Below are 25,166 nucleotides of genomic sequence, written 5' to 3' on the forward strand. Positions count from 1 at the left end.
ATGAGTTTTTGCTGTCTCTTGCTCATCTACCAAAAGAAAAGCCAAAGAAGGATGACTGATAGACAGTGGTTGCACAAACCACATGACCCCTGATGCGGGAATTTTTAAGTCAATTAACAAAAGCTTCAAAACAAGGGTAAAGGTTGGAAATGGACACTTCATCAAAGCTGAGAAAGGAGATGTGCTGATAGACACTCTTACAGGTACCAAACTTGTTACAAATGTCTTGTTTGTGCTTGATATTGATAGAAACTTGCTTAGCATTGCTTAGCTGCTTGAAAAAGGATATTCAATAGTATTCAAAGGCAAAAAATGCATGATTAGTGATTCAAATAGATCCAAGGTCATGTCAGTAACCATGGCTGACAAAAGCTTTTTTGTGGACATGCCACAAAGGCAATCTCCTCGAGGGACGCATCAGGTTAGGCTATCGAGTTATGATTCAAAACCTTTGCATCATCGACCTATTACTGATTGTAGTAGTCTGAAGCTTGAAGATCGTCGTTCACCAAGAGGTGCTCCACAATCTGATCCATTAAACCAAAAGAAGCTTGGCACTTGTATTGCAGATTTAGAATCTCAACTAGGGCAAGCACAAGAAGAGCTGAAGAATCTCAAAGACCATTTGGCTTCAGTAGAAGCTACAAAGAAAGAAGCACAACAAGAGCTAGAAAATAAGACCAAGAAGCCTAAAGCTCGAGAAACTGTTGAAGTCAATGAGAAGGTTTCTCCGAAAAGAACTCGAGATTCTAAGAAATCCAATTGTAGCATCAGAGATGAAGATTTTGTCACAAATCAGACTGAAGCTGATCAAAATGGAACTGAAATGGACATTGATAATGAACCAGTCAGAAGCACAAGACCATTGGCTGAGATTTATGAAAGAGCTCAAGTTGCAACAGTTGAACCAAGCTGTTTTGAAGAGCTTGAAGCTCAACAAGGCTGGAAACAGGCAATGGCTGAAGAAATTAGTATGATTGAGAATAATCAGACCTGGCAGCTAGTTGAGAGACCAACAAACAGAAAGGTCATTGGAGTGAAATGGGACTATGCAGCATGCAAGCCAAGGAGGAGTGTTGAAATTAGCATGCATGCAACACATGAACAGCCAAGGAGCAGCCCATGCAGTCCAAGTTACGTGGATGAATTATGAAGATCAAGTTACAGTAGTATTTCCGAATAAAGTACATGCAGCTATTGAAGTTGATGCTACTGTTCAATTTCAGTTTCATTTTGTTACTTTAAGTAATATTTTGTAACTTAGTTAAATTAGAACTAAGTAGGTAATGTATTTAATGCATTCGGTGCTGATAAGATTGATAGATCAACTTACCTAATTGTGCAAGTTGTGATTTGCAAGTTGTAATGTGCAAGTTGTGCAAGTTGTGAAAATTGCAATGTGCAAGTTGTGAAAGTTGCAATGAAGCCTAAAAATAGTAAGTGAAACCTGTCAAAGCTGACCAGCTTATGACTAGTATATGTATTGACATTATTCCATCTTTTTGATTAATGAATTTCAATAGAAATCATTCAAAAAAAAATACTCTCTCAATTTTTGCTTTCATAGTTCAAGTCAAATTCTGTTCATTTGCTCAAAAAACCTCTAAACTTGAATTTCAAGCTTTTGTCATTCTTTATCCGGATTTATTACGTTGTTGCTCAAATTCTTGACTGAGCCTCATACTTCCTCCGGGTAAATTGTTCAAAAACCCAACAATCCTTACTCAACTTGTATTTTTCAATAATCCTATGGTTGGAAGAGAGGTTTGTTTCGACACTCTTCCCTCGCTTTGTTCTTTCACATGAATCAACCCTATTTAAACTCATCTCCTTTTTTTCCTAATATTAAACTCCCTACGATAATCTCTCTTACTTTCACTCCCCACCTACCCAATTAAATTTTTTAGTAACCAAACAAACCTCAAAAGAAAAAACGTATATAATAAGACTAGAGATAGAGAGAGAGAGGAATTTTTTGGTGGGTCACAAAAATATGCAAAAGGAAAGGAGAAACCCTAAACTTGTTGGTGGGTTAGTAAATGACCCCACATTATAATAGACGAGAAGAGCATTGTTTTCTAACTTTGTAAAGAGCCCAAAACATCGTAGGAAATATTTTTCCAGTTTCTTTTGAACCAAACAGTTGCAACTTTTCAAAGTAAGGTCGTAATAACAGGTGTGTGCATGGATGGGATAGAAACTAGAAAACAAATTGAGGTTGACTTAAAGTTTCTTGGCAACCAAACAAACCCAAGAAAAAGGAATACAAACCAGGAAAATATGCGATGCCTTTTTTTCCCAGCAAAGAGAAAGGAAATATTTTTCTCGAGAAAATTTGCAAGAAACAAAGAGAGAAATTCCGAAGAGAGTGGCCAAACAGTCAAATATGTGTTTTGCGGTCTGTCAATCAATTTGTTTTATAAAACTGCTTTAACCGCCTTCGTGAAACAACTTTACAAAAATCATTGGAAGGAGACGTGGTAACCATTCATTGATTGGAATCTAATTTATTTTCTTGACGACGAGGAACCAGTAGTTTTTATTTATTTGTGTCTGTTCCCTTTGAAATTAATTTTCGATGTTAATAGTTTGATTATATGATTAGATGGAATTTTTAATAAAATTTCTAAAGTTAAACCTAAAATTCAACATATTTCGCTATTTCATATTCAAACACTAGGTTTAATGTTAATTATATATCCAATTTTGATACATTTTTCTAATTTGATATCTATGTAATTTTCTTGTCCAATATGATACATGTGTTTGACAAAAGTTATAAATTTTAGTATTCGAGGGAAAAAATATTAATTTTTAGTGTTTAATTAATTCATGTTTCAAGGTAGATTTAATGAAAGTTAATTGCTAATATTATTAAATTTAGATTTTTCATAATTTTGTAAATATAATATATTTAGTGTTAATTGTGTATTTGTTTAATTATGTGTTAATTTGTCAAATAAAATCCTAAATTAAATATTAAAAATTAACACTATTGCAATGCATAACTTTTATCAAGTACGTATACATTAGTCCAAAAATAACCTGAGTGTCACATTAAAAGAAATATCAAATTTAAGTAACAAATATTAAACCTGATTGTAATTTTTGGGGCAAAAACCTAAATTACAATTAATAAAAATATGTTTTTTTTTGTTGAAAATAAAAACATGCTTTCTAAATGTGAGGCTAAATTATAATAATAATAATTATTATTATTTTGAAAAGTAGGTCTTTACTACCACAAGACGAGAGTGAAATGCAGAAAACATATAGATTAAGGGCATGGTCAACATCGCTAAGAGTCTCCCAACGTCTCAACCAGAAGAACTACCCATTGGGATAGGATCAACAGCAGAAAACACAATGAAACCATTCTTTTGATGATTGGATGGGAAATTTGATGGAAATATCGATTCAATAAGAAATATAAATTAAACTTAAACAACAGTCTAAACTAACTTTTATAATTCTTTTCAATATTATTTTATTTTTAAATTTTTTTAATAATCTATTTACTTTGACTCGCTTAAATCCATCCAATCGAAAACTAATAATATGAGGGATTCGACAAGCGAAAAACATTCTAAAATGTCTGGGTATTTATTCCATTTGCTAAAATATAAATCAGAAAAAGGGATAATAGCAAGTTTTGCCCTATACTTTAACAAAATTGTATACTTTCAATTTGTCCAATCTTGCACCTGTAATTTTGTTCAGTTTATCAATATGGGTGTTAAATTCTGACATCACTTAACACGTGCTACATCATATGATGCCACGTGGCACTATTTGTTAGGAAAAAAAAATTAAGCAACCGAATACTGTACAATCTCTTTCTTTTTTTCATTTTTAATTACTTGTTTGTTTTATCAATTGTACAGAAGGTGAGATTTTATTTGCTTTCCTCTTCCTCCGTTTTTTTCCCTTTTTTTTCTTTCTTGTTCTTCAAGTTTATCTTTAAACAACAAAGAGAAAAACCAAAAATTCTATTTCAATATTTGCAAAAAACATTCAACCATAATTTCTTCTATTTTAATCTTTGCAAAAAAAAAAAAATCCAGAAATATCTTTCAAAAATCATACACAAAATCTTTCCTTAAACCCGAACGTAACTTTTAGATAGATTTCTAAACTTTTCAAATTCCTTTTATCCTTAAAATCAGAGGTAAAACTTAGACTTTCTTGCAGCACAAAAATCAGTGGCTCCTTGAAAAGACGAAATCTGTATGCAATTTCCTGCGATTCTTGAGCCCAGAGAGCTTTCTTGGTTCTTGTGAAGGATATTTGCATCCATTCTCTTTATTTTATAACTTTGCAGCAATCTCCTCGCCCGCAACATGCTGTTGGAACTCAAGGGAAATCAAAGCAACATGCTGTCATAATAATACTTAAAGTCAAATAAAAAAAAAATGAAAAAAGGTGATTTTGATGGGAATTATTAAGGGGGAAACTAGGTATTTATTCAAGCTAAGTTGAAGACCAAATATCTAACCAAAACAGTGGAATTCCACTCATGAAGAAGACATTGATAGAAGAGTGTAAGGATTTAGTGTTCCCCGCAAGTAACAAGTTTTGAGAGAAATTTTTATGAAATTGGTTTTAGAGAAGTTGGGGTTTGGGATTTCGGTATTTTTTTGACGAGGAAGGCTAGAGGAATTTCAGAAAGCAGTTTTATTGTTAAATTTTATTTTTATTGAGATATGAAAGGGAATAATTATTTCAAAGTCCCCTGCTTTGATTGGATGAACTTTTTTCCTGACACACAATGCACATGGCAAGTGAAATTGGGCCACGTGTCAGGTGAGGTTAGAATTTAACACCAGGTACTATATTGATAGACGGAACAAAAATACAAGTATTAAATTCCACAAATTGAAGCCGACTTTATTAAAGTACAAGAGTAAATTTTATCATTATCCCTTAAAAATGAGTAATAATTTTTATTTTTAAATATAATATATTTCAAGTAAAACAGACAAAGTTAAGTCAAAGCCATTGTTCGAGCTATAAAATTTTAATTAAGTCAAGCTTGAAATTATAACTATCAAATTAAATTTGAAAGTGGAAAATTTGAAGTTAAAAAATAAATTTGGTAGACCTACGGCTCGCAAGTTCATTTAGCATTTGGTTGATTTTGCTACTAGACTAAAAAGTATCATCTTGTGAGTTTCCATTAAAGAAGTTAAAAATCTTGAGAACTTGCAAATTCATAATCTCACGAACCCAAGACTTTGTCAGTATGTAACATGTAGACCACATTTTGACATAGATAATGTAATATCCTCTAACCTCGAACCGTCGCTAGAACAGAATTACGAGACATTATTGGATATATTAAACAACTTACGAATAATTCACAATTAAAATAACATTCATAGTATAATTTAATAACTAAGTCCTTACAATGAACTCTCGAAGTCTAAAACATGTATTAAAAGTGAAACGGGACTCATTCAAATACTCTAGAATTTTTTATTTATTTATAAATTTTAACAGCATTTCTGTTATTTTTATATAAAACCCCCTGCAATTAAAATTGTATCCATTTCAAACATAACCATTTCAACCAACTCATTTCACATACTCATTTTTATTCTAAATACCTTCTAATCAAACTCAATCAATATAATATCAATTTAAATTTATCAATGTACTAATTAAATTGAAATGGATAAACTTCTTTCATTATAATTCTTAGACTTGTAATACTAACATTTTTAACCATTTATATTCAAAACATAATAAACTTTATACACATCCTATATACATGCCACATTACCAAAAGAAAATATGCATCACCAAAAGTTTGCTGAAGTCGGGTTTGGCTTTGGATGCTAGTTCAGTACTTGACTTCTACAACCTGCGCACGGAAACAACCGTACGTTGAGTATGTATATACTCAGTGGTATCACTATAATTCAATTTATAATTAAATACATTAAATCACACACATAGTTTTACATTACAATTATCATCACTTAATGAACAATTCAATCTTTTTATGTTATCATTTGAATATATATATCATTCTTATTTCTTTAGTGCAATTCTCACCTTTCACATATGCCATATCATTCAAATTTAGTTTTATCAGTAAATTTATTTCATTTGTCCCTATTAACTTGACTCGAACTCGACGGATACACTGATTCCAACCAACACACCAGTATTGCACATTGTGCCTTAACGGTACACAGTACCTAAAGCATGTCGATGTAGCAAGCGATATGATATGATAATAGTATTCAACATACAAAGTGTTGAATCGGTTACGGTAACAATAACGATAATAGTAGTAGTAGTCAGCACATAAGTGCCTGATCAGTAAGCTGGCAAAAACCCGTACTCTTCCATATCCTATGGCATGCCAATTATATCCGACTAGTCCGACTAATTAATAGGGTATTCAAATCATTTTTCAGTACAATTACCATTTCGATTCAATATTAATTATAATTTATTATTTCGATCAATTTTTCACAGTAATACAATAATTCGTTTCATCAGAAATTTTACAATTCAATGCAGTATACGTAACAATATTCAGTAATTTCACAGTTCAATTCGGTATTCAAAATAATATTCAGTATCCCATAATTCAGTTCAGTATCAATCTCAATTTTAATACCCAATCACAAATTTTATCAGTTCATTAAATACTTACCTTAAAATACTTACCACACATACATATTAAATTAAACACATATTAATTATAAAGCTTGAGTTATAGTAATACAAACCAGAATTTTCTTCGAATTTAATCCTCGATGATCTTTTATTTTCCTTTTTGGGCCGATGCTTCAGGCTCGATATTAGCTACGAAAAATTAAAATAATTCCACAATTATTAGCATAACACAATTTAAATGCTGAAATTTTAAACTTTTACATTAATTCTAATTTAATTCTAACTAAACTCATATATTTTTCTTCTTCAATTCATATCTTTTTGTTACTCAATTCCCTACCAAACTTACATTTAACTATCAAGCTTTCATCATATTTTCATAATTTCGAATTTCTATCAATTTAGTCCCTATAACATAAAACTTATGACATAGTTTACAATTTAATCATTTAATTAGTTCCAATCAAAATTTCTATCAAATAAACCCCCAATTCCATCATTTGTTCAACATAAACCCTACTAAAAAAATCATTAACTTTCAAAATTTCAACTCAAATCCAAGAGTATTTCACTCTAGGATTCTAAAAATATTAAAATTAAAAGAAAAAGACTAAAATTAACTTACCAATTAACTTGGAATCCCAAAATCCCTATTTTTCCTTTCTTCTTTTCTTTCCCCGATTTCTTCTTTCTATTTTGTGAGTTCTCTGTAACTTTTCTTCTTTCCTTTTTCAATTTGTTTCTTTTATGTTTTATTAACCTTTATTAATTATTATTTTAATTAATATCTTTTAAATATCAACTTATATTTTACATTTGTTTCCATATTTTATTGCACATGTTTATAACCATCACCATACATGTGTTATTCTAATTTATTTAACATTAATAATAATAATAATAATAATAATAATAATAATAATAATAATAATAATAATAATAATAATATATTTTACTTATAATTTAAGTAAATTATTTATTAATTTACATTTGTATTCATTTTCATTATCACACTTGTATTTAATTATTACCTTACACTTGCCACTCCTATGGTTTATTTATTAATTTAGTCCCTTGTTTTTCTCTACTTTATAATTAAACTTTTATACTCTATTCAATTTAATCCTTTTACTAATTACTCCAAATTAAACTAAATTCACTTAATCAAATTTTAATTACACATACCACTAAACTCATTATTACTCCTAATAATTATTTTTAAACCCGGTTCACTACGTCGAAGGCCTGATAATATACTTTTCCAGTGCCCACGAATTTTAGGTCGTTACATTTCTCTCCCGCTTTAAAAAAAAAAATTCGTCCTCGAAATTTTACCTGAAAATAAGTGAGGATACTGTGATCTCATAGTTTCCTCCGGTTCCCATGTTGCTTCTTCCACACTATGGCTTCTCCACAGTACTTTTACCAGAGGGACCCATTTGTTTCTTATTTCTTTCACTTCTCGAGCTAGTATTTGAACTGGTTCCTCTTCATATGACAAATCTGGTCTAATCTCAATGTCTTCAGTAGAGATAATATGAGATGGATCCGATCGATACCTTCGTAACATGGAAACATGAAAAACATCATGAATTTTATGTAATTCTGGAGGTAAAGCCAATCGGTAAGCAACTAGTTCAATTCTCTCTATAACTTCATATGGCCCGATAAACTGAGGACTTAACTTTCCTTTTTGGCCAAATCTTAATACTTTCTTCCAAGGAGAAACTTTGAGAAACACTTTATCCCTGACTGAGTATTCAATGTCCCTACGTTTTAGATTAGCATAAGACTTTTGTCTGTCAAAAGCTGCTTTTAATCTCTGTTGAATCTTCTTAACAGTGTCTTCTGTTTCTTGAATTAATTCTGGCCCAATCATTTTCTTCCCATTCAATTCTGTCCAACACACTGGTGACCGACATCTCCGACCATATAAAGCTTCATATGGTGCCATTTGAATACTTGATTGAAAACTATTATTATATACAAATTCAGCTAACAGTAGATAACATTCCCAACCTGATTCAAAATCAGTAAGACAAGCTCGAAGTATATCTTCTAAAATCTGAATAACTCGTTCTGATTGTCCATCGGTCTGTGGATGGAATGCTGTGCTAAAATTAAGTTGAGTACCAAGAGATTCATGCAGTTGCCTCTAAAATCTAGATGTAAACTATTGATCTCGATCAGAAATTATTGACACTAGAATACCATGTAATCATACTATCTCCCGAATATAAACTTCAGTAAGTTTCTGAAGTGAGCAATCCGTTCTGACTGTTATAAAATGAGCTAACTTTGTAAGTCGATCAACAATCACCCAAATAGTATTTTTCTTACTTGCTGACAATGGCAACCCTGTTACAAAATCCATTGTGATGCAGTCCCATTTCCATTTAGGAATGTTAATAGGCTAAAGTAAACCAGTTGGAACCTGATGCTTTGCTTTCACCCGCTGACAAACCAAGCATTTACTGACATATTCAACTCTATCTTTTTTCATCCTTGGCCACCAGTACAATTCTCGAAAATCACGATACATCTTTGTACCTCTAGGGTGTAGAGCAAATGGACCGTCATGTACTTCTCAGAGAATTAATTCTTTAATCTCTAAATTGATTGGAATACAAATCCGATCTTGGTATCTCAAACAATCATGTTCATCAATACTAAAATTCTCTACTATGTCACTCTGAACCATTTCTTTTTTCTTCATTAGCTTATCATCTTCTAATTAAGCGACTTAATTCATTCAAACATCACTGGTTTAATTCTTAACTCAGCCAATAAACCTTCATCATCATTAATACTGAGCTGTGCAAACATCGCTCGCAATTCATTTGCTGCCTTCCTACTCAATGCATCAGCTACCACATTAGCTTCACTTGGATGATAATCAATAACACAATCATAATCTTTTAAAAGTTCTATCCATCGACGCTGCCTCAAATTCAACTTTTTCTGTGATAGAAGATACTTGGGACTTTTATGATCTGTATAAATGTAACATTTTTTACCGTATAAATAGTGTCTCCATATTGTCAAAACAAAAATCACAACTGCTAATTCCAGATCATATGTCAGATAATTACGTTCATGTGGTTTCAATTTCAGGGAAGCATATCACTTTCCCACTTTGCATCAGTACACACCCGAGCCCATTTAAAGAAGCATTACTGTAACATCCTGAAATAAGGCCTAGTTAGAATAATGGTTTCGAGACTACAAATATAACATCAGAATATTTATTTTATGATTATAATGAGGTCTAGAATATGATAATATGCATGTGTTAAAGTTTCATGAAGGAATTCTTTGAGTAAGGTGTCCAATTAGACATTAGGGACCAAATTGAATAAATTGCAACACTTGGGTTTTAGAAGAAATTTGTACAAAATTACTTTAGAATATTAATTAGAAGGTGTTGAGGAGCAATTTTCCCAATTTCTAAGTTTTTGGACAAAAATGGGCTTGTATGGATGAAATTTTAAATAAAGGCATTTTGGTCATTTGGCAATTTAATGAAATAAAATGGAAAAAAAGAAGACAAAAATCAACCATTCTTCTTCCTTCTTTAGCTTAAATTCTAAAGTCACCATATCTAGGTTTTCAACATTTTCAAGCTCAATAGTAAGTGCTCTCAAGCCCCGTTTTTAATGTTCTTCGTATTTTTAAAATCCGGGTAGCTTACTCTCTCTATTTCTACCCATATTTCACACTAGGGATCATGTTTATAAATTTACCCATGCATGATTTACTTGTATTTTGATGGTTTATGGAGGAATATGGAAGTTGGATGTGTGTTAAATATATTTTCCTAGGTGATTTTCATGAAACAACCTTGAAAAGGACCTTTTTGCAAAAGGTGTAAAATGTGAGGTAGAAATGTGAAATAATAGAAAAATGTGGGCTGTTATAAGAGGAAAGAACATTTGGCTAGGCTTGGGTAATGTAGAAATTGCATGCATTCCATTATACGAGCCTAAGGACTAAATCGTAAAAATGTGAAAGGTTAAGGGCAAAATGGTCATTTGGAGCCGGGGTGAAATTTAGACTCAAAAAGTACAATGTGAGGTGTTATTCATTTATTTTTATTGTTATAGACCTCGAGGAACAAATTTCGGAGGTCGATCGAGGAAAACGAAAAGTTTCGTAATAACCGAAACACGATACCGAGACGAGTACCAGGTAAGTTCAAATAACTTAAAGTAAACTCATAGTATGTTTAATTGTATGATTTATGAATGTATGGTTATTGCATTTGATGATGGCATGAAAATCTATGAAATACATCCTTAATAATGACATGTTGATAAATGTCCTGGTTGAGGTTGAAAAATGAAATCTGATGGATAAACCATGGCTTACATGAGACTTGAGATCCTGCATGTGTTGCAGAAAGGATTTACCCCGGATGGGTAATCCATTGATCTCAAATATAAAAAGGATCTAGCCCAGACGAGTGTTCTTTAAGTGATCGAGCCTCCCTAAGAATATGTGTGCATTGTGGATTTTTCCCGAATGGGTAATCCGATTAGGGTCTGAATTTAGCCTGGACTAGTAATTCAGATCCGAACTCATTAAGGGTGTTTGTCGCTATAAGGAATTTAGCCTGGACTGGTAATCCCGACTTCACCTTATGAGTTTACGATGCGAGGGATTTAGCTTGGACTGGTAATCCCGCCGTAAGATGTGAGATTCGCGGGAGTGCATACTTGAAATGATCATTCTTATGCCTTGACGGATAATGGATAATCCATCGAGATTTCTTAGAAACTCAACGAGATTAATATGATGTATATAAATGAAATGATGAATGATGAGCTCATCTAAGACAAATTACATGGTGCATTATTATTGTGACTAACTTGTTGATTGAATGCATGTGATAGGGAAACTATTTCATTCTTGTTGGCTTATTTGCTTAATATGGTTGTATGCTAATCGGTAAGTTCACTTTCCAGTTATTCGAGCTTACTGAGCATGTAAATGCTTACCCCTCTTTTTTTCCTGTCTTACAGAGCTCGATGACTCGTAAAGATTGGAAGACGGTTGGAGAGTCAACATACTATCAACTAGTCCAGCTTTGGTATATAGGTACTTTTATTTTGTTCAATGACATGTATAGGGCTCTTGGTTTATTTTGTTAGGTATGTCATTTGATTAGCCATAATGAAGACATGCAAAGATATACACATCTATTTGTATATGGCTATGGGAATTTGCTCATTTTGAAGTAGGCTATGACCGAAAAATCTATGCATGTTTATGTTTACATGGGATGGCTTGACTATAATTGGCAATGAGTTATAAGAATGAGCCAATCTTAAATGTGTCAATGAGACATGGAAACCCTTAATACAAAAAAGGAATTAACCTAGCATGTATAAAACTGATGATATGAGGTTTATCAAAGTTATACATAAGCGTATAATCTGGCCTTATTATGTATTAAGATAACCTATAAGTGTGATTGGTTGATAAAGGGTGACCAAAGGCTTAGAAAATAGCCCTACAAGGTCTACACGGGTAAACACACAGGCGTGTGTGACACACGGATCGCCCCCATGGGCATGTGGTATGGCCGTGCATCCCTTGCACCTAAAATTTTAAGTCAGTTTCAAGCACGAGCTAGACACACGGGCGTGTGTCTTAGCCATGTGCCCCTAAATGCATGCTAACGTCATAAATAGAGAGTTACACGGGCTGAGGACATGGGTGTATCCCAAGCTACACGGGCGTGTGTGACCACACTGCCTCACCCACACGGGCGTGTAACTCACTAAAGCAAGAGAATTTATTAAGTTGCCCAAAGTTTATTGAATGCTCTTGGTTTTATCCCGAACTGCCCCGATGTATGTTTTAGGCCTCGAAGGCCTGTATAAGGGACGATACGCATGTGTTTGAAAAGTTTTAATTTTGGGCAAAATTTGCTAACCTGATTTTGTATGTTGGTGAAGGTTTTAGTCCAATAACGCCTCAAACCCTGTCCCGGCGTTGGATATGGGTGAGGGGTGTTACATTTAGTGGTATCAAAGCTACGGTTTAGTTAGTTTTAGGACTACCATAGAAAGTATTGAGTATCGCTATACATGCCATTATTTGAACATTGATAGTGTGACATCTCCTAACTTTTTAAATTGTTTTTGAATATAGTAAATGTCTTCCAATCAAGCTCAAGATGAGTCCGAGGGAGCTGAGAGCCATGCTCCAGCTTCCGTACAATGAGCTGTTTCTAATAGTAGTAGAAGGCTTATGTTTGAAGGCTGGGAAGAGGCTAGAGCCACCTTCTTTGACATGATGGATGAATGGTTTGAGGATTATTTGAAGAATAGCCATAACATACCACGACCTCCTCCACCCTCTAACCAACTTGATGAGGATTTGCCATGAGGTATGGCACCTGTAAGAATTGGTAAGGCCCCTGTAGATAAGCTTAGAAAGTATGGGGCTGAGGAATTTAGAGTAAAGATCGACGATGATGCTGAAAAAGCCGAGTTCTGGCTCGAGAATATTACTCGGGTATTAGATGAATTATCGTGAACACATGAGGAGCTTAAAGTGTGCTGTGTCTCTCCTGAAGGATATTGCATACCACTGGTAAAAGACTGTATTTTCCGTGGTGCCAAAGGAAAACATCACTTGGGAATTTTTCCAAGCAGAGTTTAAGAAGAAATACATCAATCAAAGGTTCTTGGACTCGAAACGAAAGGAGTTCCTGGAATTCAAGCAAGGAAATAAGACTGTAGCAGAATACTAAAGGGAGTTTGTAAGGCTAAGTCAGTATGCCACTGAATGGGTTCAAACTGAGTCAGAAATGTGCAAACATTTTAAGGAAGGTCTGAATGAGGAAAGTAAGCTATTGATTGGGATTCTTGAGATACAGGAGTTCGCCGCATTAGCTGATCAGGCCAATAAGGACGATGAGCTCAATAATGAAAAAAAATAAGCAAAGAGAGAGGCTCGAGTTTCGGGAAAGAGATCCAGCGGTAAGATGCTTTCGTTTCCTACAAAGAAATCAAGGAGCCAGCATGAACACTCCATTTCATCGATAGGATATTCAGATAGAACGAGAGGCTCTAAAAGACACAATTAAAAGTCTTCCTCCCCAATGGTGACTAGTGTGGGGAGTGTAGATGACCAAAAGCCAAAGTGTAAAAGATGCAACAAATTTCACTCCGGAGAGTGTAGAATGAAGAGCAGTGCATGTTTCAGATGTGGTTCTCTTGACCACTTCCTCAGGGACTGCCCAGAGCGGAATGAAAAAGAAGTGGAACTAGCCCTGAAGTCGAGTGCTCCTATTGCACAAGGTAGACCTCCTAGATATCCTAGAAGTGCTAGTGGCAGTCGAGCTGCGGTTAAAAACGCTGTAAAATCAGAGGCTCTAGCCCTAGCAAGAACGTATACAATACGCGCTTGAGAGGAAGCCTTTACTCCTGACGTTATTACGAGTACTTTTTCTCTTTTTAATACATGTGTTATTGCCTTAATTGATCCGAGGTCGACGTATTCATACATTTGCATGAGATTGGTGTCTAGTATGAACATACCCATTGAACCTACGAAATTTATTATTAGAGTGTCGAACCCATTAGGCAAATCAGTCCTGATTGATATAGTTTGTAAGAATTGTCCTTTGGCGATTCATGGTCAGTCCTTTCTGGCTAACCTTATGTTGTTACCATTTGATGAGTTTGATGTCATAATTGGTATGGATTGGTTAACCCTGCATATGTAGTTGTCAACTATGGTAGCAAGTATATTAAATTGAAATGCCTAGATGGTGAGATTTTGTGGGTTGATTCAAGAGAATTGGGTACGCCGCCAATTGTAATCATAGCGATGGTTGCTCAGAGATATATGAGAAAGGGGTATGAAGCCTACCTTGCTTTTATATTGAACACTAAGGAAACAGAGTTGAAGATTGAGTCTGTGCCAATAGTATGTGAATATCCAGATGTGTTCCCAGAAGAATTACCCGAATTACCTCCTAAAAGAGAGATAGAGTTTGGTATTGAATTGGTGCCGGGAACAACTAGCATTTCTATTGCTTCGTATAAGATGCCGCCAACTGAGATGAAAGAGTTAAAAGCACAGTTGCAAGAGCTGATGGATAAAGGTTTTGCAAGGCCAAGCTTTTCACCTTGGGTGCTCCCGTATTGTTCGTAAAGAAGAGAGACGGTTCACTGAGGCTCGGTTCATTGAGGCTATGTATAGATTATCGGTAGTTGAACAAGGTAACTATCAAGAATAAGTATCCTTTGCCAAGGACCGATGACTTTTTCGACCAGTTGAGAAGAGCCACTGTATTCTCTAAGATAGACTTGAGGTCCGGCTACTATTAGTTGCGAGTTAAGGAATCGAATGTGCCTAAGACAGATTTCAGGACGAGGTACGGCCACTATGAATTTCTTGTCAGGCCGTTTGGGTTAACAAATGCACTATCCGTATTCATGGACCTAATGAATAGAATCTTTCTGCCATACTTGGATAAGTTCGTCATTGTGTTCATTGATAACATTTTGATTTATTCCAAAGATAAGACAGAGCATGCGAAGCATCTGAGAACTATGTTGCAGACCTTACAAGAAAAACAACTGTATGCTAAGTTTAGCAAGAGTGAATTTTGGTGCCAAAAAGTTGGGTTTTTGGGTCATATTGTTTCGGGTGAAGGCATCCGAGTTGATCCAAGTAAGATCTCTGCTATTGTTGAATGGAAACCGCCTAAAAATGTAACCGAGGTTAGAAGCTTTTTGGGTTTAGCTGGTTACTATCAAAGATTTGTGAAAGGATTCTCCATGATAGCGACTCCAATGATGAGGTTGCTATAGAAAGACGTTAAGTTTGAATAGACAGAAAAGTGTCAGCAGAGTTTTGAGAGGTTAAAGACATTGCTGACTAAAGCTCCTGTTTTAGTGTTACCTGAGCTGGAAAAAGAGTTTGTGGTCTACAGTGATGCATCCTTAAGTGGATTGGGTTGTATACTTATGCAAGATGGCAAGGTGATAGCCTATGCTTCATGGTAGTTGAAGCCACACGAGAAGAACTATCCGACGCACGATCTAGAGCTTGCCGCCATTATTTTTGCCTTAAAAATTTGGAGGCATTATTTATATGGTAAGACTTGTCGTATATTTACCAACCACAAGAGTTTGAAGCATTTGATGACTCAAAAAGAATTAAATCTGAGACAGCGGAGATGGTTAGAATTAATTAAAGATTATGAGCTGATCATTGACTATCACCTGAGAAAGGCGAATGTGGTCGCCGATGCGTTAAGCAGAAAATCCTTATTTGCACTGAAAGCCATGGATGCTCAATTGGCATTGGTTGATGATGGTTCAGTTTTGGCAGAGCTAGAAGCTAGGCTGACGTTTCTGCAGGAGATTTATGATGCCCAAATTAATGACAGCGACTTACAAGCTAAAAGAATTCAATGTGAGTCGGGCATTAAATCAGATTTTCGGATCGGTCCTGATGGATGTTTGATGTTCAGAGATAGGGTTTGTGTACCCAAAAATGATGAACTTATTCAAAAAATCTTACAAGAAGCACATGATAGGCGTTTTTCTATTCATCCGGGAAGTACCAAGATGTAAAATGATTTGAAGAAAATATACTGGTGGAACGGCATAAAAAGAAACATTTCTGAATTTGTATCGAAATGCTTGATATGTCAGGAAGTCAAAGCTGAACATCAAGTACCTTCAGGTTTGTTATAGCCTGTGATGGCCCCTGAATGGAAGTGGGACAAATTTACTATGGATTTCGTGATAGGTTTGTCATTGACCCTGAAAAAGAAAGATGCTATATGGGTTGTGGTGGATAAGTTGACAAAGTCAGCTCATTTCATTCCGGTAAGAATAGATTACTCTCTTGATAGATTGGCCAACTTGTATATATCTGAAATTGTGAGATTACACGGAGTACTACTGTCGATTATTTCAGACAGAGACCTGAGATTCACTTCGAGATTCTGGAAGAAGTTACAAGAAACCTTGGGTAGAAAGTTGAGCTTTAGTATAGCTTTTCACCCCACAGACCGATGGTCAGTCTGAGTGGACGATTCAGATCCTTGAGGATATGTTGCGATGTTGCATCCTCAAATTTCAGGGTAGCTGGGAAAAATATTTACCTTTAGTAGAATTTGCCTACAACAACAGTTTTCAAACGAGTTTGAAGATGTCACCTTATGAGGCCTTGTATGTAGAAAGTGTTGAACTCCATTGTATTGGACAGAACTCAAGGAAAGTCAAATTCATGGGGTTGATCTGATCAAGGAAAATGAAGAAAAAGTTAAAGTGATACGAGACTATTTAAAAGCGACATCAGATAGGCAAAAGTCATATGCTGATTTGAAAAAAAAAAGACTGAGTTCCAAGTTGGACATAGAGTATTCTTGAAAGTATCTCCATGGAAAAAAGTATTGAGATCTGGCCGGAAAGGCAAACTGAGTCCGCGATTTATAGGACCGTAAGAGATCACTGAAAGAGTTGGACCATTAGCCTATCGATTGGTATTGCCACCCGAATTGGAAAAGATTCACGACGTGTTGCATGTATCCATGTTAAGGCGATATCGATCAGACCCCTCTCATGTGATTTCACCGGCAAAGATTGAGATTAGACCGGATATGACTTATGGTGAGGAACTGGTCAAGATTTTAGCTCGCGAGATTAAACAGTTGAGAAATAAAGATGTAGCTTCGGTAAAGGTTTTATGGCATCGATACGACATAGAAGAAGCTACATGGGAACCGGAAGAAACCATGGAAAGCCAATATCTACACCTGTTTACTGGTAAGACTTTTAAGGACGAAAGTACCTAAGGGGGGAAGAAATGTAACATCCCAAAATAGGGCCTTGTCAGAATAGTGGTTTCGGGACCACAAATTCGACATCATAATATTTATTTTATGATTATTATGAGGTCTAGAATATTAGAATATGCATGTGTTTAAGTTTCATGAAAGAAATCTTTGAGTAATGTGTCCAATTGGACATTAGGGACCAAATTGAATAAATTGCAAAACTTGGGTTTTAGAAGTAATTTTTATGAAATTGCTTTAGAATATTAATTAGAAAGTCTTGAGGAGCAATTTGCCCAATTTCTAAGTTTTTGGACAAAAATGAGCTTGTATGGATGAAATTTTAAAGAAAGGGCTTAAGGGCATTTTGGTCATTTGGCAATTTAATGAAATAAAATGGGAGAAAAGAAGGAAAAAATCAGCCATTCTTCTTCCTTGTCCAGCCGAAATTCTCAACTCACCATAGCTAGGGTTTTCAACATTTTCAAGCTCAATAGTAAGTGCTCCTAAGCCCCTTTAATGTTCTTCGTATTTTTGAAATCTCGGTAGCATACTCTCTCTATTTCTACCCATATTTCATGTTAGGGTTTATGTTTAGAAATTTACCCATGTAACATCCCGAAATAGGGCCTAAATGAAAAAGTGGTTGTGAAACCACGAATCTGAGATAAAAAAGTTTATTGCGATTAATTTTATGATTTACCGAGTGATTAGATGCATGTGTTAGAATATCGATCAGCAATTTCAGGGATTGCATGTCCGATTTGCATATTAGGGCTTAATTGTAAAAGTTGATAAATATGAGTTCTAAATGCTAAGGGATTAAATTGAAGTGTATAATTGAAGTAGAGGTCCTTAAATGGAATTAGACCATTATATTTCATGGACAAAAATGGATATACATAGGTAGAAATAACTAAAAATTTTAATAAAGGGCATTTTAGTAAAGTGTCAAATAAAAGAATTAAAAAGGGAAAAAGATGAAAAAAATGTGCTCATCTTCTTCCTTAGGCCGAATGTCAAGGGTTCTCCATAGCTAGGGTTTGTTTCAAGCTTCCAAGCTCCATAGTAAGTGATTCCAAGCCCCGTTTTTAATGTTCTTTATGTTTTTGGAGTCCTGGTAACTTGATTAAGCTTATTCTAGCAATAATTTAACCTAGGGTTTATATTTGGAAAAGTACCCATAGGTGAAATGTGTTTATTTTGATGTTTTATGGTAGAATATGAAGCTTGAAATTGTATTAAGCAACTTTTGCTAAGCGATTTTCCGTGAAAACGAGTAAAACGACATAATCGATAAAAATACCTAATGTTCATAAGCACATGTTAGAGTGAGAATTTGATGTTGCCATAGAAGGGAAAAATGATTAGCATGTCATAAAACATAAGAAAATACGATGAAGTTTAATTTTTGAGCCTTGGCGCAAAAGTGTAAATATGTAAATGTTTAGGGGCAAAAGTGTAATTTTGCCAAAGTTTGAGTCAAGGACTGTTTTAATAAATGTGAGTATTAAATAAGCTAAATTTTTTTATTATAGATTAAGAATAAAGAAATCTAGAGTTAGACCGAGGAAAGAAAAAGATAGTGGACTAAATCAATATAGTTGATCGTATTTTGTTTCGGGGTAACTTTGCGGAAAATAAATGCAATATTCTATTATTTTATGTTAATGTTGTTAATTTCCAGCATGTTATATTTATTTTATGAAATTATTCAAAGAAGACTCAAGCATGAATTGACAGAGAAGTAATTTCAGAAAGTCCCGATTGAACCTTAGGAATGTGTAAGATACAATTAGGGTTTAAGGATACCATGTAAGACCATGCCGAGGCATGGCAACTGGTAAGGTTTCTAAGGCAAGGATATCATGTAAGAGCATGTCAAGACATGACATTGATAAGTTACTATAAGGCAAAGGTCCCTTGTAAGACCATGCCAAGGCATGACATTGGTGAGTTCATAAGGCAAGGATACCCCATGTAAGACCATGTTGAGACATGGAAATGGTAAGTTTCAAAAGGATACCACGTAAGACCATGACAAGTCATCGCAATGGTAAGGTACCTATGTATCCTTAGTATTCCAAGTGGTTCAATAAGAAAATTTAAAGAGAATATCAAGGTAAGGTAAGGTAAGACGGGTTATACTAAAAAGGTAAGACAAGTTCATGGTAGAAGAGCAAAGGTAAGTATATAATGTTCATGTATGCTTGATAAGGAAAAGGTAAGTAAAATGTATTAATAAATTTGATTAAGTAAGTAAGTATTTACGTAAGTGAGTAAGTGAAGAAGTTTAAAATATGTCTATGACAATTAATGAAGTTGCATTAAGTAGTATCATGCCAAGTAGTAAGATAATTCTTATGAATGTTGTTATTTATTTGCATAAAAGCTTACTAAGCTTAATGCTTACCCCCTTTATTTTCCTTCTTTTTATAGTTTTTTCAAGCTAATTTGGGGATCATAAAGTACGTCGGAGGTCCGGGCACACTATCACAAGGATTATTTTGGTATAGCTAGATGTTTCATTTTGAGTATGGCATGTATAGCATCGTAGCCAATTTGTGTGTATGATCTTATGATATGGCTAATGAATGGTACATAAATGCTTGATAATGATTAGCTATTGGAATGGCTAATCAAGGACATGTTTAGTGTTATGTATGTCTAAATGCTAGTTATTGCCTGGAAATCACGAAAAAGGTGAAATTAGCTTTAAAACAGTATCGGACAGCAGTAATGACGTGAATTTGAAAAATCACTAAAAATAGTAGAAATGAATTTAGATAGTGAATAAGATATAGAATTAAATAGTATTGAGTTTATTTTCATATGAAAGAAACAGAGTGAATAAAGGAGTTGTATTTTATGAGATATTTAAATTTTTGTGAGATAGGGTCAGAGTGATTTCTGAATCCCTTGTTCTGACTTTAGAAATTCACTAAACATTGTACAAAAATAATTAGGAGTTATACTTTATATGTATAGATTTCTTATTGAGTATAATTTTAAGAGAAATAAACAGCATGGTTATTTGAATTCTGTACAGGGATAAAATTAATTTGTAGTGAACAGAGGTCAGAGCACTCGAACACTAAAATAGGGGAAACTTTAACTAATAAACTATACTAATTGGCTAGATGAAAAATTCTGAAACAAATTTCATAAGAAGATATATGAGTCTAGTTTCAGATAAAATTTACAGATTTTAATTTTTAGTTTTTTACCTCGAGTTATGATTTATTTAGTGACTATGACGCAGATGGAAAATTTACTTATGAAAGATGAAATAAATTGTTTTGATTTGTTTAAGTGATCGGAAAATTTTTATTGATTCTGGTTTGTTCCTGAACCATTTCAATTTAATGTTTTAGGGTCTCGAGGACCCTTTTTAGGGACATATTGAATGAATGAAACTAAATTAATTTTAAAAGCAAATTTTTATGCCCCGAATTAGTAAGCTAAGTCCGGTAACGCCTCGTGCTCGACTTCCGTGACAGTATCGGGTAAGGGGTGTTAAACCCATGCATGACTTACTTGTATTTTGATGGTTTATGGAGGAATATGGAAGTTGGATGTGTGTTAAACATCTTTTCCTCAGTGATTTTCATGAAAAACCCCTAAAAAGGACCTTTTTGGAAAAGATGTAAGATGTGAGGTAGAAATGTGAAATAATGGAAAGATGTGGGCTGCCATAAAAGGAAAGAACATTCAACTAGGCTTGGGTAATGTAGAAATTGCATGCATTCCATTATACGAGCCTAGGGACTAAATCGTAAAAATATGAAAGGTTAGGGGCAAAATAGTTATTTGGACCAAGGGTGAAATTTAGACTCAAAAAGTATAATGTGCAATGTTAATGATTTATTTTTATTGTTATAGGCCCCGGGGAACAAATTCTGGAGGTCAATCGTGGAAAACAAAAGGTTCGGAATAACCGAAACACGATACTGAGACGAGTACCAGGTAAGTTCGAATAACTTAAAGGAAACTCATAGTATGCTTAATTGCATGATTTATGAATGTATTGTTATTGCATTTGATGATGGCATGAAAATCTATGAAATATATCCTTAATAATGACATGTTGATAAATGTCCCGGTTAAGGTTGAAAAAGGAAATCTGAAAGATAAACCATGGCTTACATGAGACTTGAGATCCTGCATGTGTTGCAGAAAGGATTTAGCCCGGACGGGTAATCTGTTAATCTCAAATATAAAAAGGATCTAGCCCGGGCGTGTGTTCCTTAAGTGATCGAGCCTCCTGAAGAATATGTGTGCATTGTGGATTTAGCCCGGTCGGGCAATCCGATTAGGGTCTAAATTTAGCCTGGACTGGTAATTCAGATCTGAGCTCATTAAGGGTGTTTGTCGCTATAAGGTATTTAGCCTGGACTGGTAATCCCGATTTCACCTTATGAGTTTACGATGTAATGCCCCCTTACCCGAGACCGTCGTCGGAGTCGAGCATGAGACATTACTAAACTTATTTTAGCATTTAAACAAGTTCAAACAATTCTCGTAGTAAACTATCCATCTGCATCATAGTAGCTAAAAAAATCATATCTCAAGTTACAAAACTCAAAATCAAATTCTGTAAATTTTCCCTGAAAATAGACTCATACATCTACTTACTAATTTTTTTCTAGAATTTTTGGTAGGGCCAATTAGTACAGTTTATTAGTTAAAGTCTCCCCTATTTCAGGGTTCGGCTACTCTGACCCCTGTGCACTATGAATCAAATATCTTCCTGTACAGAGATCCAATGACCATGTCGTTTGTTTCTATTAAAAATAGACTCAATAAGGAATTCATAAATATAAAGTGTGAGCCCTAATTATTTTTACACAATTTATGATGAATTTATAAAATCAGAACATGGAATCTAGAAATTGCTCTGGCCCTGTTTCACCAAAACGTAAATATCTCATAAAATACAGCTATTTTACCTATTTTGTTTCTTCCACATGAAAATATATTCATTAAGCTTAAATTAAATATTTTATTCATCATCTAATTATATCTCTAATATTTTTAGTTATTTTTCAAACTCACATCACTGCTGCTGTGTGATTCTGTTTTATGGCCAATTTCACCATTTTATGGATTTCCATAGATTAGTTAGCACATAAAGCATACGCATTATCAAATATAATCTTGATTAGCCACTCCAATAGCTAATCATTCTCAAACATTTCCATGCCATCCATGAGCCATATCATAAGATTATATGCACAAAATGATTATAATGCTATATATGCCATATTCCCAAAATATACAAGTCATTATACCGAAATAGTTTGTTGATAGTGTGAGCGCGCCTCCGACCGTTCTCGATCTCCTAGCCGACTTGAAAAAACTATAAAGAATAGAGAGGAGGGAGTAAGAATAATTGCTTAGTAAGTTCACATGTAAATAGCAAGTAACATAACCATGCAATAATATGAAATCCACATTTGCATAATATCACCAAAGCATTCATATCATATTTCTCATTCATGATCCTACCATATTATTTTTATATTGAGGTCTCAACCCGAGGGTTAAGTACATACCTATACAAATTTTCTCATTCTCCACACTTACCAACATGCCACCTTTGTTTTAGGTACTCACCTTATCTACTTAAGATTTACCCGTTGAACACATCGGAATATGATTCGAATACACGGATTTCATGTACATAAGTGCCATACCCGCAGCTAGACAAACTCAATAGCCTGTGAAAATTATGTAGCCAAGTTACCATGTAGCCTGCCAATAAGTGAACTCAGACTCAACTCAACGAGCTCGGGCGTTCACATCCATAAGTGAACTCGGACTCAACTCAACGAGTTCGGATGCCTAGTTACATCTCACGAACTCGGACTCAACTCAACGAGCTCGGAACTCAAATATCTTAGTGACATGTCACTTGTATTCTAATCTATTCCCAAGGTTCAAATGGGCTTTTTCCTCGATCACACATCTTTGCCGTCTTCCACGGAATATCGAAACCGATACTCGGTAGCAATTCATATTTAACAAGTAGCACACATAATTTGCATATTACTCAATAATAACCACAAAGCATAATATTTCATGATATTAATCATCATATCATATAAATAACATTAAATTACTTAAAATGAAAATTATGTTACTACATTTACAACTGAACTTACCTCGGTACAAAATAAAGAAATTTTGCAATTTAGTCCACAATCTTTTTCTTTCCCTGATCAAGGTCGATTCCACGTCTTTCTTGGTTATGGAGCTTGGAAGCTTGAAAGAAACCCTAGCTATGGAGAACCCTTGAAATTTCATCCTAATGAAGAAGATGGACATATTTTGCCATCTTTTTCTTTTTTTTTAATCTTTTAATTACCAAATGACTAAAATACCCTTCATTAAAAACTTTGGTTATTTCTACCTATGTATGTCCACTTTTGTCCATGAAAACCTAATGGTATAATTACCATTTAAGGACCTGTACTTCAATTACACTCTTCAATTAAACCCTTTAACACCTAAAATTCATATTTATCAACTTTTTCAATTAAGTCCTAATAGGCAAATTAGACATGCAATTCATGAAATTTTCTATCGATATTCTAACACATGCATCTAATCACTCAATAAATTATAAAAATTAATTGGAATAAATTTTTCTACTTCAGAATTGTGGTTTCGAAACCACTATTCCGTTTAGGCCCTAATTCGGGATATCACATACGATGTGGAGGATTTAGCCTGGACTGGTAATCCCGCCATAAGATGTGAGATTCGCGGGAGTGCATACTTGAAATGATCATTCTTATGACTTGACGGATAATGGATAATCCATCGAGATTTCCTAGAAACTCAACGGGATGAATATGATATATATAAATGAAATGATGAATGATGAGCTTATCTAAGACAAATTACATGGTGCATTATTATTGTGACTAACTTGTTGATTGAATGCATGTGATAGGGAAACTATTTCATTCTTGTTGGTTTATTTGCTTAATATGGTTGTATGCTAATTAATCAGTAAGTTCACTTTCCAGTTATTCAGGCTTACTAAGCATGTAAATGCTTACCCCTCTCTTTTCTCTGCCTTATAGAGCTCGAGGACTCGTAAAGATTGGAAGACGGTTGGAGAGTCAACATACTATCAACTAGTCCAGCTTTGGTATATAAGTACTTTTATTTTGTTCAATGGCATGTATAGGGCTCTTGGTTTACTTTGTTAGATATGTCATTTGATTGACCATAATGAAGACATGCAAAGATATACACATCTGTTTGTATATGGCCATGGGAATTGGCTCATTTTGAAGTAGGCTATGACCTACAAATCTATGCATGTTTATGTTTACATGGGATGGCTTAACTATAATTAGAAATGAGTTATAAGAATGAGCCAATCTTAAATGTGTCAATGAGACATGGAAACTCTTAATACAAAAAGGGAATTAACTTAGCATGTATAAAACTGATAAAATGAGGTTTTCATGCAATGAGGTTTATCAAGGTTATACGTATGCGTATAATCTGGCCTTATTATGTATTAAGATAACCTATAAGTGTGATTGGTTGATAGAGGGTGACCAAAGGCTTGGAAAATAGCCCTACAAGGTCCACACGGGTAGACACACGGGCTTGTGTCTAAGCCGTGTGTGACACACGGATCACCCCTATGGGTGTGTGGTATGGCCGTGTGTCCCCTGCACCTAAAATTTTAAGTCAGTTTTGAGCACGG

At 34.4% G+C, this 25,166-nt stretch overlaps 1 protein-coding gene and 1 long non-coding RNA gene across 2 annotated transcripts; one reads left to right on the top strand and one right to left on the bottom strand.

The window, feature by feature from the left end:
• The first annotated feature begins 358 nt into the window (after positions 1–358).
• On the top strand, positions 359–1,153 carry LOC108462431 (interactor of constitutive active ROPs 4-like). Its single transcript, XM_017762377.1, has one exon. It carries the CDS (start codon positions 359–361, stop codon positions 1,151–1,153), a length of 795 nt encoding a protein of 264 aa, XP_017617866.1.
• Positions 1,154–3,914: 2,761 nt separating this feature from the next.
• Positions 3,915–4,676, bottom strand: LOC128286878 (uncharacterized). Its single transcript, XR_008277543.1, has 2 exons — positions 4,496–4,676; positions 3,915–4,376 (listed from the first exon to the last, which is right to left on the bottom strand). It is a non-coding gene; the product is annotated as an uncharacterized LOC128286878 (long non-coding RNA).
• Between the last annotated feature and the right edge of the window lie 20,490 nt (positions 4,677–25,166).

The sequence above is a fragment of the Gossypium arboreum genome, chromosome 13, assembly GCF_025698485.1.
Source record: "Gossypium arboreum isolate Shixiya-1 chromosome 13, ASM2569848v2, whole genome shotgun sequence".
In the NCBI taxonomy this organism is placed as follows: Eukaryota; Viridiplantae; Streptophyta; class Magnoliopsida; order Malvales; family Malvaceae; genus Gossypium; species Gossypium arboreum.